Source organism: Heterodontus francisci, chromosome 15 (genome assembly GCF_036365525.1).
Source record: "Heterodontus francisci isolate sHetFra1 chromosome 15, sHetFra1.hap1, whole genome shotgun sequence".
NCBI lineage: Eukaryota > Metazoa > Chordata > Chondrichthyes > Heterodontiformes > Heterodontidae > Heterodontus > Heterodontus francisci.
Genome location: NC_090385.1, coordinates 51,263,966 through 51,281,949, shown reverse-complemented (window position 1 = coordinate 51,281,949; position 17,984 = coordinate 51,263,966). Strand labels below are relative to the sequence as shown.

Below are 17,984 nucleotides of genomic sequence, written 5' to 3'. Positions count from 1 at the left end.
AACAGCAAGACTTACTGGTAGCCAAAGACTCCACATTGAACTCAAAGGACTGTAAATACACCTATTGCCTCAAACTTTTTCCCTTTATTCTTTCTACTTTGTCTGTCTCAATCTGTGTGTGCGTTTATCGCGTATGCATGCTAGCAGGGTCGTGAGACGTATTCATTAACCGGATTAGAGTTTAAGGTTAATAAACTTCCACCTTTCTTGTTTCAATCTAAGAAAACCTGTCGGACTGATTTCTTTGCCTTACAATTGGAAAGCAGTGAACAAGAATTCACTGAGGGGGAGCTAAACCGCGGTGTTTTTAAAATTAAACCCTGTTACAGTTAAACCAGGCAAAGGCTGAAAGGGAACTCCTAGACCCCTTTCTCACCCTGTCATAACAATGTCATTACTCAGTCCAAAGTGCAGCATTTAGAAATGCATATAATGGATACATCAAAGATCAAGCTCTGGAATTAAAGAACATACAGTAATAACAATTAGATCTCAATGCAATTTTCTTCTTTATTTAATATATCCATTTATGAACATTTGTATTCATTACAGCTAATGGAGTGGGGGACTTTCACAAGTTTGTCTGCACTGGATAGTCACCCAAGTTCCACAGGAGGTTGACAATTCACCCTCAACCAAATTATTTCTCTGGAGCTCTTGTGCTTTATGTTGAGCACCACTCAGACCTTCTGGCAAGTTACTCCTGCCAAAGGTTCAATGTTACATTTCACCTTGTTCTTGAGTCCCATCCCCTCACCAAGAAGTGGCCCCAGTGTCAGTAGTCTGTTGGTTGTTGGCTTTCTTTCTGTCATTCCTCTGATTCTATTCTGTCATAGACAGAGTCCATCTAAAAATATCCAACATGATAAGTTAACTCCTTCTAAGAATCCTCCTTTTATCAGGAGATCCGTGCTGTCATAAACAACCTGCACAGTCTGCACGCTAAGTATCACACTTGCTTTGCCTCATGATAAAAATGTTTCGTTTTCCAAAAAAAGGCTTGCATTCATACGGTGGGCAGGATTATATTCTGTCCTTGGAGACAAGCATGGAGGCAGGGGGAGCAAACAAAATGGCAAGTGTCACTGTTCCCAATGTTGTGCAGACCCCCTGACATTTTGTCCAGGGCGGTGAAAGCCGAGGACAGCCTTTCCGCCCCAGGCCAATTCCCACTTAAGGACTTCTTCCTGCCTCCACTCCAATTTTGTGGAGGACAGAGGGGCCCGCCACCACATGGAGATGCTACCAGATGAGACCTGGCAGTCTCTGAGTGAAGTAAAGGGGGGGTCCCTCCTTTGGGGGAAATACAGCACCCTCAGCGAGACCCCCCAATGGAAATGACTGCACCCAACTCCTCTGGGAAGAATTCTCCACACTCATTAATCAATCCCCTCTTCCGCACCCCATCGCCAGGGCCTGTCTGAATAGCCCTGGTGACCCCAACCCCACTTACTTGTCCCAGGGCCTCCTACTTCTTCAGTACTGCAGGACCTTCAACAGTACTGACAGTGGCCACCACTTTCAGCAGAGCTGCAGGCCCTCTAATTGACCAGCAGTTCTGGAGGCAGGAGAGCGTCCCTTAAAGGGACAGCGCCCCTGATGGTGAGCAGTTAATTAACAGCCTGCCATTATATAGCAACGTGGGTCCAATGGTGACCAAGGTGGGGTCTCCCCCACCTTCTGGCCCACCGCTGGGACTTCCATTAACCGAATAAAACCCAGACCTGCATCTTTCATGGCCACCAGATGTCCCAAAGTGCTTTACAGCCAATTAAGTATCTTTTTTTCCTGACGTTTAGTCACTGTCGTAATGTAGGAAACGCAACAGCCAATTTGTGCACAGCAAGATCCCACAAACAGCAATGTGATAGTGAACAGATAATCTGTTTTTGTGATGTTTATTGAAGGATAAATATTGGCCAGGATAGTAGGGAGAACTACCCTGCTCTTCTTTGAAATAGTGCCATGGGATCTTGTATGTCCACCTGAGAGGATAAACAGGGCCTCTGTTTAACGTCTCATCCAAAAGACAGCACCTCCGACAATGCAACACTCCATCAGTACTGCACTGGAGTTTCAGCCTAGATTGTTGCATTGGAGTGGGGCTTCAGCCCACAACCTTCTGACCCAGGGGAGCGAGTGCTACCAACTGAGCCACAGCTGACACGTTTCTAAGGTGTGTAAGCAATAAAACAGATTTTTATATAAAGTTGTACCTTTGGGAATCGTAATCTGACAGCACAGATCTTTCCCTTGTAGGTGGAAAAAGGCCACTTCCTGAAGTCTTGCACGTTCCAGTTCAGAGAGGCTTTGGATAGGAACAGGCTGCAGTGTGACACTCTGTTCAAACATGGTGTTCCAAGTGAAATCACCCTGCAAAAAAACAAATATGGAGCAGTCAAACACAAGAGAAGAAGCAGCTTTGACAAACCAATTAATTCACTTTATTAATATTGGCAACAACTTGTGCCCATCTGATAGGGTAAGATGAAGTAAGGTGGAAGAAGGGGAGCATAAACAGTGAGCATAAACCAGTTGGGCCAAAAGGTTATCTCGGAATCTTCCTTGTTATCTGATAGTCATAGAGTCATAGAGTCATAATAGCACAGAAGAGGCCATTTGGCCCAATTGAGTCCATGTCAGCTCTCTGCACAGCAATCCAATCAGCCCCATTCCCTGGCTCTATCCCCGCAGAGCTATAAGTTTATTTCCTTCAAGTGCCCCTCCAATCTCCTTTTGAAATCATTTGTCGTCATGCTTCCACCACCCTTGTAGGCAACGAGTTCCAGGTCATTAACACTCGCTGCATAAAAAAGTATTTCCTCGCATGACTCGCCCAAAACCTTAAATCTGTGACCCCCTAGTCCTTGTAACATCAGATAATAGGAATAGCTTTTCTTAGTCTTTTCTTAGCCTATCAAAACTGGTCATAATCTTGTACACCTCTATCAAATCTTCCCTCAATCTTCTTTGCTCCAAGGGGAATAACACAGCTTCTCTAATCTAGCCTTGTAGCTGAAATCCCTCATTCCTGGAACCATTCTGGTAAATCTCCTCTGCACCCTCTCAAGGACTCTCACATCCTTCCTGAAGCGCAGTGCCCAGAACTAGACACAATACTCCAGTTGTGGCTGAACCAGGGCTTTATAGAGGTTCAGGATAACTTCCCTGCTTTTGTACTCATACCTCTATTTATGAAGCCCAAGATCCCATATGCTTTGCTAACTACTCTCTCAATATATCCTGCTACTTTTAAAGATCTATGCACATGAACCCCCAAGTCCCTCTATCCCTGCATACTCTTTAGAGCCTTATCATTTAGTCGATATTACCTCTCCCTATCTCTTTTGCCAAAATGCATCACCTTACATTTCTCTGTATTAAGTTCCATCTGCCACTTGTCTGTCCATTCTGCTAGCCTATGTACATCCTGTTGCAGTTGATTGGGGTATCATCTTCACTGTCTGCCACACTTCCACATTTGGTATCATTGGCAAATTTTGAAATTTTGCTATCTATTCCAATATCAAAGTCATTTATGTATATCAAAAAAGGAGTAGTGCTAGCACTGAACCTTGGGGAACACCACTGTCTACCATCCTCCAGTCTGAAAAACAATCATTTACTACAACTCGCTATTTTCTGTCCTTAAGCTAGTATTTTATTCAATTGGACACTGCCCCTCCTATTCCATGAGCCTCAATATTGTTAACCATCCTTTTATGTGTTACTTTGTCAAATGCTTTCTTAAAATTCAAAGAGGCAACATTCTTTGCTTCCCTTTATCAACTTTCTCTGTTATTTCATCAAAAAAAAATCAATTAGATTAGTCAACCACGATCTGCCTTTTACAAATCCGTGCTGGCTCCCCCTAATTAATTCAAACCTCTCCAAGTGTCTGTTGATTTTTTTTTCTTGATTATTGTTTCTAAAACTTTACCCACCACTTATATTAAACTGACTGGCCTGTAGTTACTAGGGATATCCTTACACCCTTTCTTGAATAAGGCCACTCTCCAATCTTCTGGGAGCTCCTTCTTATCTAGGGAAGATTGAAAGATTATGGCATGCCCTTCCACTATCTCTAATCCCACTTCTTTTATCAACCTGGGATGCAAGTCATCCTGACCAGGTGACTTAACCACTCAAAGCATAGCCAGCCTTTCCAGTACATCCTGCCTATCAATTTTCACCTCATCTATTATCTCTACTATCTCTACCATCTCTGCTTCTACCAATATTTCATCAGAATGCTCTTCCTTATTAAGTACCAATACAAAATAATCATTAAGTATTCTAGCCTTGCATTAACACACGCTTTGCCTTTGTCCCAGGACAGCATTGTTATTTAATCTCTCGTGCTCTATCAAACACCTTCCCCTTTGTTTTCTCCCCCACCTCCTTCCCTTCACTTGCTTAAAACCTAATTCTTTTCTAACCTTCACCAGTTCTGATGAAAGATCACGTTAACTCTGCATCTCTCTCCACAGATGCTGTCAGACCTGCTGAGTATTTCGAGCACTTTTTTGTTTTTATTTCAGATTTCCAGCATCAGCAGTATTTTGCTTTTATTATATGAGATAGTTGATGTGTTAGTTTTAATTTTTCAAAATTCCCTAGATTCAAGGAAGGTTCTATTAGATTGGAAAATAGCGAATGTAACTCCTTTATTCAAAAAGGGAGGGAGACAGAAAGCAGGAAACTACAGGCCAGTTAGCTTAACATCAGTCTTAGCTATTATTAAAGACATTATAGCAGGGCATTTCGAAAAATTCAAGGTAATCAGGCAGAGCCAACATGGTTTTGTGAAAGGGAAATCATGTTTAACCAATTTATTGAAGATCTTTGAGGGAGTTACATGTGCTGTGGAAAAAGGGGAACTGGTGGATGTATTGTACTTGGATTTCCAGAAGGCATTTGATAAGGTGACACATCAAAGGTTATTGCAGAAAATAAAAGCTCATACTGTAGGGGGTAATTTATTGGCATGGATGGAAGATTGACTAACAGGCAACAGAGAGTAGGCATAAATGGTCATTTTCTGGTTGGAAAAATGTAATGAGTGGTGTGCCACAGAGATCTGTGCTGGGGCCTTAACTTTTTACAATGTATACAAATGACTTAGATGAAGGGACGAAGGTATGGTTGCTAAATTTGCTAATGAAACAAAGGTAGGTAGGAAAGTAACTTGTGAAGAGGACATAAGGGATATAGATAGGTTAAATGAGTGGGCAAAGACCTGGCAAATGGAATATAATGTGGGAAAGTGGAAAATTTCCACTTTGGCAGGAAGAATAAAAAAGAAGCATATTATCTAAATGGTGAGAGATTGCAGAGCTCTCAGATGCAGAGGGATCTGGGTGTCCTAGTGCGTGAATTGCAAAAGGTTAGTATGCAGCTTCAGGACGTAATTGTGGAAAGCTAATAGAATTTTATCATTTATCAAGAGGGGAATTGAATACAAAAGTAGGGAGTTTATGCTTCAGCTATACAGGGCATTGTTGAGACCACATCTGGAGTACTGTGTACAGTACTGGTCTTCTTATTTAAGGAAGGATGTAAATGCGTTGGAGGAAGTACAGAGAAGGTTACTCGACTAATACCTGGAATGGCGGGCTGTCTTATGAGGAAAGATTCGACAGGCTAAGCTTGTATCCGCTGGAATTTAGAAGAGTAAGAGGCGACTTGATTGAAACATATAAGATCCTGAGGAGTCTTGACAGGGTGGATGTGGAAAGGATGTTTCCTCCTGTGGGAGAATTTAGAACTAAAGGTCACTGCTTAAAAAGAAGGGGTTGCCCATTTAAGACAGAGATGAGGAGAAATTTTTTCTCTCAGAGGATCATAAGTCTTTGGAATTCTTTTCCTCAAAAAGCAGTGGAAGCAGTCTTTGAATATTTTTAAGGCAGAGGTAGATAGATTCTTGATAAGCAAGAGGGTGGAAGGTTATCGGGAGTAGGTAGAAATGTGGAATAATCAGTTCAGCCATGAACTTATTGAATGGCAGAGCAGGCTCAAAGGGCTGAGTGGCCTACTCCTGCTCCTAATTTGTATGTTCGTATTGTTCTAAGAAATTGTCCCTAATGAAGGAAGAACATCTGCTCAGATGCTTTGGTCTCACCGTGAGGTTCCCATAATGGCTTTCGCCAACTTATGCCACTTTTCCTGTCAGCAATAAAAGGAGTCCCTGATGTGTGCCTTAACATGCCATCATTTAAAAGTGTAAAAAGAGGAAATCAGTTCACAGAAACAGTCAGAAGACACTCCACTGACCCACTTAGTTCTCTATTCGATGGGGTGGCCTCCGTGCTTGGCCACAGCTACACAGCACTCCCCTTATGGCTTTGGAGGAAGTGGAGGCAGCCTATTCACTCATCTTGGCTTGTGGCTGAGATGCATATGGCGCTCGTCCTCGTTGGGGACATCTCCAGAGGCTGCAGCTCCAGCATTAAACAGGGCAGAGTGACGTCATGGCAGCACCAGTCCAGAGGCCTCCGGCACATGCAAAGGACACATGCACATATGCCCTTCCCAACATGGCACACTGCGCAAGCCATGCTACAACAATCTGGAGGTGCCCCACTCGTACGGCCTCTGGCTTCCATAATGCCACCTCCAGCAACGCCACAGATCCGAATTTCCCACCTCCTGTGTTTTGTTTCCTTTAACTTATCTTCCAACCATGCTAATATATTATACCCAATCTAAATGAGCCTTTATCTGGTGTAACAACCCCTCTGATTGGGCCCCCCGCCTTGGGAACCCACTCGCCATCCTTAAATGGACAACAAACATGGAGACGGCCTCTTAGTTGGCTGCCTCCCAGAATGTTCCCCCTGTCAGTGCACCTCTGACCCTTGCGGGATCAGGACCTGGAAATGGTACCAACACCTGAAATATTTCAAAGTGCAGAAGATTCCACCTATTGGGTGTATAACAAGCAGCAGGTCCACCACAGCCCATGTTATGCCCTCACCGAAGTTGAAATTTCCATCCATAAGATTTCCATATTATTTAACCTAAAATCTAGCATATAAATACAAGTTCCACCACCTTGTCACCCTTATTACTTAGGTTACTTTCCTACTGTGGTATCTTTACTACTGCAACTTATGTCTCAATACCTCTGGCTAATGAGCATTGTGAGCTGACCAATATGGTTAATAAGATTTTGAACTGCTATTATCATCTGATTTCATTGGGTACAATTGGAATGGATTTATTGGGGCAATTTAGCACCTGATGTTATACTATGTATTTTATTGTTTCATAACAGAACCATAGTACTAAAATTACCCCCAAATTCCTGTGCCTAAGTTCTTAAATGCTTCATGCAAGGACCTTCAGATTTCCTTATTCAAGAGCAGCAAATACACACCTCACAGGGCGAAAAAAAACCTGGATGTGAGTGAAGAAGGCACAAGGTGCCCAAGAACATGATACCTGCCTGACCCATGTATTGCAAGATTTGCTGGCTAAGCCATTACCACCCTCATAATCAACTACTTAACCGCTGACACTGCACCCCCCACCCCATCCCCAACCTAACAAATCATCCTTTTGTTAAAGCATGCAACTTTCAAATGAAAGATCATCCTGTGAAGAATGAACCGTAGTCTCTTAAACTAGCGCCCAAATTTTAGAAATGTTGCTATCCCGCAACAAGAAAGGTAAATATTCATTATTCTTCGGATGAATACATTTTTAAGATATATCCTTTAAATAAGGAAGGTAAAAGGCACCGACCAAAATTAGGAGCTCGTTAAAGTAAGAACATAGACTACACCAGGAGATTTTGCAAACAGAGGGACTACTCTGCTTTATAAACAAGTAGGAGGAACTCAAAGTTTCCAATGTCTAACTATTTAATATATCCTTCTGCCTCTTACTCTTTCTTTCTCTGACATGTGCACGCCGTCTCTTCTTCACTTGTTTATGGTAGCAAATTTTCTTTCACATGTTCTCACACGCATGTAGCATTTGATTATATGGAGTAGGCATATGGAACAGCAAACAATTTGATGAAATTTATCAATCAACTAGAATGTTCCAATTTTATCCAGAAACTTCAAAAATATTGTTTTGATTCTCACAAATACAACAACAACTTGCAGTTGTATAGTGCCTTTAACATAGTAAAATGTTTCAATGCATTTAAAAGGAGCTTTATCAAACAAAATTTGACATAGAGGCAAAAAAGGAGATATTAGGAATGGTGACCAAAAGCTTAGAAAAAGACGTAGATTTTAAGAAGTGTGCTAAAAGAGGAAAGAGAGGTAGAGAGGCAGAAAGGTTTAGGGAGGAAGTTTCAGAGCTTAGGACCCAAGTAGCTGAAGGAATGGGAGCTAATGGTGGAGAGATAAAAATCGTAGGTGTACAAGAAGGCAAAATTGGAGGGGTGCAGGAATCTTGAAGGATTGTAGGAGATTACAGATATCAGAAGAGGAGAGTGTAACATACATTCTAGCATACTCTGTAATGGAGTAAATAAAAATCTTCCATTCTAAATGTTAACTTTTCCAACAATTACAGCAGTAACATGTATTAAAAACTTGCTCAAAGGTCAAACTTGCCTTACACTTTAAAAATTGTCTCATTTTAATCATACACTTACATTCCAGATCCAAGGACAAGTAAGTTGAGCTCCGAGTATTAAACCATAGACTGAGCAGATCAATGCAGTGCAATACTGAGTCAAGACACCCAGTTACAATCTAAATACCACACAGTCAATTTTCTTGTGACATCAAAAGGTGGAATGCCTTAAAGTCAAATTCCGTCCTACTGAAAGTGGCTATATCTACATGGGTTAGGGAACAGGGTGTTGTTGAAGCAGAAGAGCCACTTTCATAATACTGCAGAGAAAAATAGATAAGACTGTAGTAAATTGAGTCTTATTCACATTGGCTGTCTTGGTGCAGGCTGTTCCAGGAATATGACCTGCTGAGAAAAAAATTCTTAAAAACAAAAAACATGAAGGGACTGTCTATTAAAAAAAAGAGTTGGATTTTTCCTTTAAATAAACTGGTAAGTGGGCAAAATTGTTTCAGACGTCATTTGATGCTTATCAGGCATCTCTGGCTCTATGATGTACCACTATGTGTACATCACAGATTACACATAACCACACAGACAATAGTTCTAACACTTAACATAAAGTCAAAGGTCTGTTACTTTGCATAACATTTACATTGCCTGCTATTCCTTATTTATGACAAATAAAATGTTGCACTTGAAAGTTTTCCATTGGTTACTTTGGAATCAGTGTTGAGAGGTTTGGGGCAGCTGAACCTCTTTTATTTATGTGTTCCCTGGTGTATCTGAGATAAAATACAAGAACAACAACAAAGTGGTTAACATAGAGAAGGGCAATCCTGGAAGGAGTGTATCACTATGGAGGGACTGGATTAAAAATCCCAGAATGTATATGTATTTTATAAGCAGGACTTGCTTAATAACAGTAAGAAACTATTGCAAAGATATCTGATGATGTAAGTTAGTTTAATTGTTTAGTAAACTTCTGTCCCACCAATAGTACTGTATATACAGGATCTGTTTTGTATAATATACACAGGGTCTGTTTCCTATAATATACACAGGATCTGTTTTTTATAATGCACACTGGGTTCATTTTCTACAATATAGTCAGTGTCTGTTTTCTACAAATACACAGGATCCATTCTCTATAATGTACTCAGGGTCCATTCTCCACAATATACACAAGGTCCATTCTCCACAATATACACAAGGTCCGTTCTCTACATTATACACAGGGTCCATTCTCTACAATGTACACAGGGTCCATTCTCTACAATGCACACAGGGTCCATTCTCCTCAATATACACAAAGTCCGTTCTCTGCACTATACACAAGGTCCATTCTCTACAGTGTACACAGAGTCGGTTCTCTGCGATATACACAGGGTACATTGTCTACGATATGCACAAGGTCCATTATCTACAATGTACATCGGGTCAGTTCTTTACAATATGCACAGAGTCAATTGGAGAGAATGAATCTTGTGCATATTGTAGAGAAGAGACCCTGTGTACATTGTAGAGAATGGACCCTGTGCATAATCGACAGGATGGACCCTATGTATTCTCTACAATATGCACAGTAATTATCTTGTATTCAGTTTTAGAATCGCTCACAAGTGAAAGCATTCTCTCTACATCTACCCTGTCCAACCCATTTATCGTTATAAAGACTTCTAAAAAGTCAGCTCCAAGTCTCTTTTCTAAAGAATATATCGTCAACCGGTTCAACCTTTCCCTACAACTGTAATCTCTTAATTGTGGTACCAATGTTGTTGGCGTCTTTCTCTTTCTCCAGTGCTTCAATGTTCTTCTTATAGTATGGCAACCAGAACTGTGCATAGTCCTTTAAGTGATGCCTGACCAGGGTCCGATACAAATTTAACATTTGTTATGAATAAAAGTGGTCCCAGCACCGATCCTTGTGCAACACCACGTTCTATCTTCCTCCAATCTGCCCCAACACTCTGCTTTTGTTTTATAGCCAATCTACTATCCAAGTAGCTATTTAACCCTTGGCTCCACATGCCTTTGTCATGAGCCTACCACGTGTTATCTTTTTGAAAATCCAGGCACATGACATCTAAAGCATTACTCTTGTTTACTCATTCCATTACCTCTTCAAAGAATTCTATCAGTATGACTTAGCCTTTTAGAATCCACGCTGACTTTTTGTTATAGTTTCTGTCTCTAGATGCACTTCTGTCACTTTTCAGAGAGATTCTAATACCTTTTCTATCACTGATATTAAGTGAACTGCTCTATAGTTCCCAGATTTTGTTCAATCTCCCGAATTGTATACAGAAGCATAATTAGCTAGTCACTAGTCTTTGGACACTATCCCTCTTCTGTGGCACATTTTTTAAATATGTAAACTAGTGGTTCTGCTATTTCCCCCCTAGTTTCCTTGAGTATGTGAAGATGCATACCATCTAGACCTGGGATCTTATCCTCCTTTAGTTTTGCTAGTTTGTCAATTATTTTCTGCCCTTCTTTCCCAACTATTCTAATATTCTTTTTATGCTCATTCTCTGATGAAGTGTATATTTTGTTATCTTTAGTAAAAACTGAGTCAAAGGAGTTATTCAGTACTTCTATCCTTTCTCTGTCATTACTTGCAAGTTTATCTTGCTCATCCTTTAGTGGCACTATCACTACTTTAATTTTTCTTTTGTTATTTAGTGTCTATCTAATACTTTGTTATTTTTTTTTATATTCTTTGATAATTTGATTTTATATTTACCCTGTGACTTCCTGATGGGTCTTTTTTAACCTGTCCTAAATTCTTCATATTCTCTGTTGTCATCCTTTCCTTCAGTATCTAAATATTTCTCATGTGTCTTTTCTTTAGATTCAATATTTCCTTTCGTTCTTTAATCGTCCACGGTGCCTCATAATTAGTTTTCTTGTTTTTGGCTTTTAGTGGAATCCATTTCTCTTTAACTTTATGGATTACCCTTTTAAAGATTTCTCACTGCTTAACTGTCGCTGTTTTTCATGATTCTCCTCACTTTACCTTTCTTTAGTTCCATGGACAAAAGAGCTGAACTCAAGAGCTGAGGTGTAAGTGACTGCCCTTGACATCAAGGCAGCATTTGACCGAATATGGCATCAAGGAGCCCGAGCAAAACTGGAGTCAATGGGAATCAGGGGGAAAACTCTCCACTGGTTGCAGTCATAGCTATCACAAAGGAAGATGGTTGTGGTTGTTGGAGGTCAATCATCCCAGCTCCAGGACATCACTGCAGGAGTTCCTCAGGGTAGTCCCCTGGGCCCAACCATCTTCAGCTGCTTCATCAATGACCTTCCTTCAATCATAAGGTGAGAAGTGAGGATGTTTATTGATGATTGCACAATGTTCAGCACCATTCGCAACTCTTCAGATACTGAAGCAGTCCGTGTAGAAATGCAGCAAGACCTGGACAATATCCAGGCTTGGGCTGATAAGTGGCAAGTAACATTCGTGCCACACAAGTGCCAGGCAATGACCATCTCTAACGAGAGAGAATTTAAACATCTCCCCTTGACATTCAATGGCATTACCATCGCTGAATCCCCCACTACCAACATCTTGGGGGTTACCATTGACCAGAAACTGAACTGGAGTAGCCATATAAATACCGTGGCTCCAAGAGCAGGTCAGAGGCTAGGAATCCTGCGGCGAGTATCTCATCTTCCGACTCCCAAAGCCTGTCCACCATCTACAAGGCACAAGTCAGGAGTGTGATGGAATACTCTCCACGAGCCTGGATGGGTGCAGCTCCAACAACACTCAAGAAGCTCGACACCACCCAGGACAAAGCAGCCCACTTGATTGGCACCCCATCTACAAATATTCACTCCCTCTACCACCTAAGCACAGTGGCAGCAATGTGTACCATCTACAAGATGCACTTCAGCAATGTACCAAGGCTCCTTAGACAGCACCTTCCAAACCCGCGATCTTTACCACCTTGAAGGACAAGGGCAGCAGATGCATGGAAGCACCACCACCTGCAAATTCACCTCCAAGCCACACACCATCCTGACCCTGGAACTATATCACTATTCCTTCACTGTTGCTGGGTCAAACGCCTGGAACTCCCTTCCTACTAGCATGGTAGGTATACCTAAACCATATGGACTACAGTGGTTCAAGAAGGCAGCTCATCACCACTTTCTCAAGGACAATTAGATATGGGCAATAAATTCTGGCCTAGCCAGCGATGCCCACATCCCAGGAACAAATAAAAAAACCCTCATAATTTTCTCTTTTCCAATCTGTTACCTTAACCTTTGTCCTATTTATGTCACTCTCGATTCTAACCACTGAACATTACTCTGTTGTGATCACTACTACTAAGATGTTCTCCTACTCTTACTTCTTCTATCTGTCTGGTTCATTACCTATTACAAGATCCAGCACTGATTCTTTTCTTGCTAGATATCTTACATACCGAGTGAGGAAGGAGCCCTATATACAGTGTAAACACTCAATACCTTTTTCTCCTTTTGTTACTTCTTCCTGCAAGTTTATTTGGGGTTATTTGGAATCTGCCATAATTATTATTCTATGCCCCTACTCACCTCATAGATTTGCCTCCATTTTTCTTCCTCAAATTCCCTTCCGCTATTTGATGGTCTAAAGTATTTCCTTATTAGTGTGATGGATCCCTTCTTACCTTTAAGTCAATCAATAAGGATTCTGTATCATTCTTACTGCTAGGTGCATCCTTTTTTCTACTGTCATTCTATTATCTTTATCTTAGCTACCCTACCTCCCTTCTTTCCTTCCCTTTTCATCCCAGTTGTCTTATATTTATTTGACAAACCTGTTCTCTATGTAGTAATGTTTCAATCATCACTACTATGTGTGGATCCTCTCTAAACATTATTGCCTCCAGTTCATCCATTTTGTTTTGAATACTCCATACATTTCTGTATCACCAGTTTTAATTGTTTTCATTTATTATTCCTCTCTCTTTTGTTTTTAGTAGTGATTTTAACTTTATGCTCCATGATTTCACCTGATCACTGGCCATTCATGTTATCTTTATTCCTTCCTTTAGTTTGTTCTCTACTCTCCCGAATCTTTGATTGCTCAGTTTTGGAATTAACCATCATATTCTGCCACCTAGCACTACCATTTTTATTGCACTTTGAGTATTTGCAGTGAATAGATCGCACTAACACTCCCATTGTGAGAGCACCATTTGCACAAATGACTACCATGTTTCATGGGGAAGTCCCACCACCACCTTCTCAGGGCAACTGGGGTGGGCAATAAATGTGGCCTTGCCAGCCTCACCAAAGTCCCAAGATTCATATATTTTGAACCTTTTAAAAAGTTATTAGAGGCAGCAGCCTGTTCCAGCTGTGCTAGTAAGATTACTGAATTGGCTTCCCTAATCTCTCTATTTTTATAAATGAGGAACTAAATCCAGCTCCTGGGCCCCTTGCCCAGATATTTCTGCGCATAGCTCAGCAGCTGGTCCCCAGCAATCCCTTTCCTCTAATTGTTTTAGATTATTTTTCTCTGCTGTAAAATGTTTTTTCTTAAGCTTTCACTAGATGTGGCAGATGTCCTTAAATGAGTGTCATTACTAGTTACGATCTCCATTAAAGAAGATAACATATGTGTACCCTTGCACTCCTACCCTGACCCCCAATTTTCCTCCCCACCTTTTTCGTTGGTGTTGATTTATGCTGGGATATGGTTTTACTAGAACTGGCACTTTACCCAAGGAAGGGTACAAGAGGTTCACTTACATCAGAATTCTCCATCCGTCTGGTGAAGTTGCTGGCTTTGGCTCTATTCCTCTTAGGGCTGCCAACTCTGGTTGAAAGTATTCCAGGAGGTTTCAATGAAAAACCTCAGGCTAACAATTGTCCTAGCCTGATGTTTCCACCGTTGGTCACCTGGCACATCCATCCTCAAGAAGCCAAACCTTCCCATACCAACTTGAAAGTGAACAGACAATTCGTTCCCTGATAGGATGATTTTCGACTGTTAGTCAAACAGCCTTTCCCCATCTCCAATACTTTTATAACTAATAACAAATGTTCAAAGAAAATGAAAAGATGCACAATTTTTAAATGTCCCAATGATTTTTTCTCGCTAGCTGCTTGAGGCAATGTCCTGGAGGTTAATATTTAATTTCTGGAGACTGGCATTACAGAGACTTTCGGAGATTCCTGAAGGATTGGCAAACATAATTTATCTCATTGTTAACAGAGCTAAGATTGGAATTGCAAACGTAACTCTGAGCCATGATGTAGCATCTTTGGAATATCAATTTTTTTCCTTTCTTCTACTTACATTTTCCAACTCCATGATGAACTCAGACTTGCTGATAAATGCACAGAAATGCAGCAAAATTTCCAAAGTTACAGAACTTTTTTACTATGAGGACATGATAAATTGCTTACAGATCATTGCCATGGATTTTGAAATGGCAAATGATCACAAGGTATAGAAGGAAGGCTGGTTTGGAGGGGGTGCTGGTTCTAATCATTTGCTTAACTCAGTTACTGATCAGAACATATAGCACTGGATGGTGTTGGCAGAGATCAACACACTCCCTTCCAACAGATGGAACATCCAGGGTAAAGGTGTGTGGGGAGGTCCTTACCAGACTGAAGTTGAGTGTTACCAAACAGCCATTCAAAATTTGGCATTCAAATCTAGCAGAAGTCAGAGCAAAATGAAAATTCTGTCCTCTCATTTGTAGAAATGTGGCCTAGCAGGATCTAGGATGAAAGGAGAAAATAAAAAGCACATGACCCATGGGATGAAACTAGTTCTACAGCACATCTGTGTGCCTTTGTATTCTTCTGAGTTTCTATCACAGAAGGAAAATCTGGCTTGTAGTTTCTAATAAATCCTATGTCACACTGTAAAACTATTATTGCCAATAAGCACCTTGAGTCATTTCAGGAAATTATTTTCATGAATGCAGAACCTTGAGAAAAATATTTGTGTTGGTGCACATCTTTAATAACCTTTTGGTATGATTGTTCCAACAAAGTGGAGTGTCCTTTAACCACAATCCTAAATGTCATCCTCATTGTAAAACTCAATGATCAGGACATCTTCACAAATAGCTACCAAAAATATATAAAGTCACCATAGCAACCACAATTGTAACTAATGGTCTCTCCAGCAATATCATTTGGTTCAATTTTTGCTTCAAAAAGTACAGAATGAGAGAAAAAGAATCACATGATCTATATAAAACAGAGACTCTTTTCCCAGAACAGAATGGGAAACTAAATAAAGGAACATCATTTAGAAATCTCTGCATAAATACCAGGAATATAATTTCTATTGTGGATATCGGTGCTTTCATCATCAATTCTCAGGCACACTGATGCCTTCTTACATCAATGCCTAATAATCATATGTATCAATAGTATATTCAACTAGGGGAGGTGGCCGAGCCTAATCGTGTTTTCACATGCAGTTCCCATCAGAAATAACTGGTTGGGAACTAGGAGTAGGAACCCTGGCTGATTTGTTCACATCTTAGAGGCTACAATCCTTTGTAATGTCTCGACTACCACCTTGGCTGAGAGATACTAATATTACACATCCCAAGGATTAAATCTGTGAATTCCCTGGCCAGCATATCACAGTTCCACAGTGGACAGCAGACTAACAAACGTACCATAACATCACCTAATTGTGATGGAAACTGCCTTTTCAGCTGACTTAAATAATGCAAAGACTAAAGATACTGCCCTATCTAAATTAAATAGATAGTCCACCTCATGAAACTTGTTGCAGCCTTGCTTCTTCAGCAGTTCACAATCACTCACCTTGTCACTTAGGCCTGGAAATTAAATTGTGATAATAACTTGCCATCCATTAATTAGTCACATTAAATTTCTTTCTCTGATTTTGTAGTGTTATTTTGAACAAGTTAAAGCCTCTACTAAACACGATGAAAGGAATTTCATATGAATGCCTTCAACATTTATATGCTATTATTATTCTGCAGAGTAATTTCAAGCCCTTTAGTGTTTCTTTCTTGTTTACTTATTTGTGCTATGTCTACTGCACCAATTGCCAACAGCAGAAACTGGCTTCTCCAAAAGCCCTAATATTTCCCCACACCACCCCCCTGCCCAAATTGCCAGGCCCTAACTCCTCCAAATACTCCCATAACCTACACCCCTGATGAACTGCAACTGCTCCCCACTTTAACAAGCTCCCTCTCTGTGTTCAACACTTAAACAGTCCCACACCCTCCCCCGGTATCCTATATACTCGTCCCAAGAATAATTCATATCCCTTAGCACATCCCCACACTATCAACATATCCTTATAAGTACATATATATTTATACCTTTGATTGGATCCTCCTGATATCCAGTGCAAGGTAAATTGAGAGGAATTATATGCTCTCCCCCACGTTGGATTTGGAGGTGGGGAGAACATATAATCCGGCACCTTCCCACCTCCACCCAAATTAATTCCAAGGTGGAAAGGCCTGAACGGCCTTCCCACCCCGCTGCCAATTGAGGCCATTAAGTGGGCAATTAATGCCCAATTAAGGGCATCATCCCACCACCGCCGGAATTAGTCCAGCAGCAGGTGGTCCTGCCGTCGCACGGGCAGCACACCAAGCAAACCTATAAGGGTTGCTTGCTGGCTTCGGGGTGGGGGGGTGGTGGTCCCTCGTTAAAAGGCACTTCGTGCCTGAATGAGGGACCCAGCGTCAGGAAGAGGCCCGCTGAGCGCCACCCCGTGCCTTTGATGCAGAACCCCTACAGCTCCCCCCTCCCCACAAACCCCACCCCACGAAACCCATTCCCGCTGTGACTTACCTGGGCCTGGATCCTGGGCCTCGGGTGAGAGCTCTACCGGCAGCAGCCACCACCTCCGTGGCGGCACTGCTCAGTTAAAGAGCTGCTGGCCTCTGGCTGGCCAGCAGCTGTCAGCAGGCTGGATTTCCATCCCTTGATCCCAAGGGTGGCCCGCCACTGTCCACTTAAGTGCCTGATTGGCACTTGATTTGGCGGACCTTGCCCAAAGGAGCTGACGCAGGGCTCTCGCTGGCACTTTTGCTGATGGTTGTGACCCCTGTCGCCAAGACAAAATCCCAGCCATTGTGTTCCAAGCTGTAATGCAGAAGTTTAACTTGCAGAACCATTCGCAGCAAGGGGAGACTGGCAGTGCGTCAGGAACCCAGAAGTATCAGCAGCGTTTTGGTCAATGGCTTTTTAGTGCATCTAACTTCAGGGTTTCCTGACCAATCGGAGTGACCAGCCTTAATGATGACCCACATTAGTTGCTTTCAGCTCCAGTAATTAAAGGAATCCTGCGAGGGTCAGAATTCATGGATGGTATATGCATTTTGATAGATCCAGAACCTGCATAGATGGAGGCTGAACTGGAAAGGCAGTACCGCGCTTTTCCAATATATCATCAGATATAAGGCAGCAGGCTGTAAGGGCCCGCAAGG

The 17,984-nt window shown here is 41.5% G+C and overlaps 1 protein-coding gene across 3 annotated transcripts in view; it reads right to left on the bottom strand.

Annotated features, from left to right (window-relative positions):
* arhgap36 (Rho GTPase activating protein 36) overlaps window positions 1-17,984 on the bottom strand; it is a 325,482-nt gene that overhangs the window by 113,690 nt on the left and 193,808 nt on the right. For all 3 annotated transcript variants that reach the window (XM_068047533.1, XM_068047531.1, XM_068047532.1), the window contains exon 2: window positions 2,217-2,373. In XM_068047533.1, coding sequence (XP_067903634.1) covers window positions 2,217-2,373 — 157 coding nt within the window. The remainder of the gene's footprint in view (window positions 1-2,216; window positions 2,374-17,984) is intronic.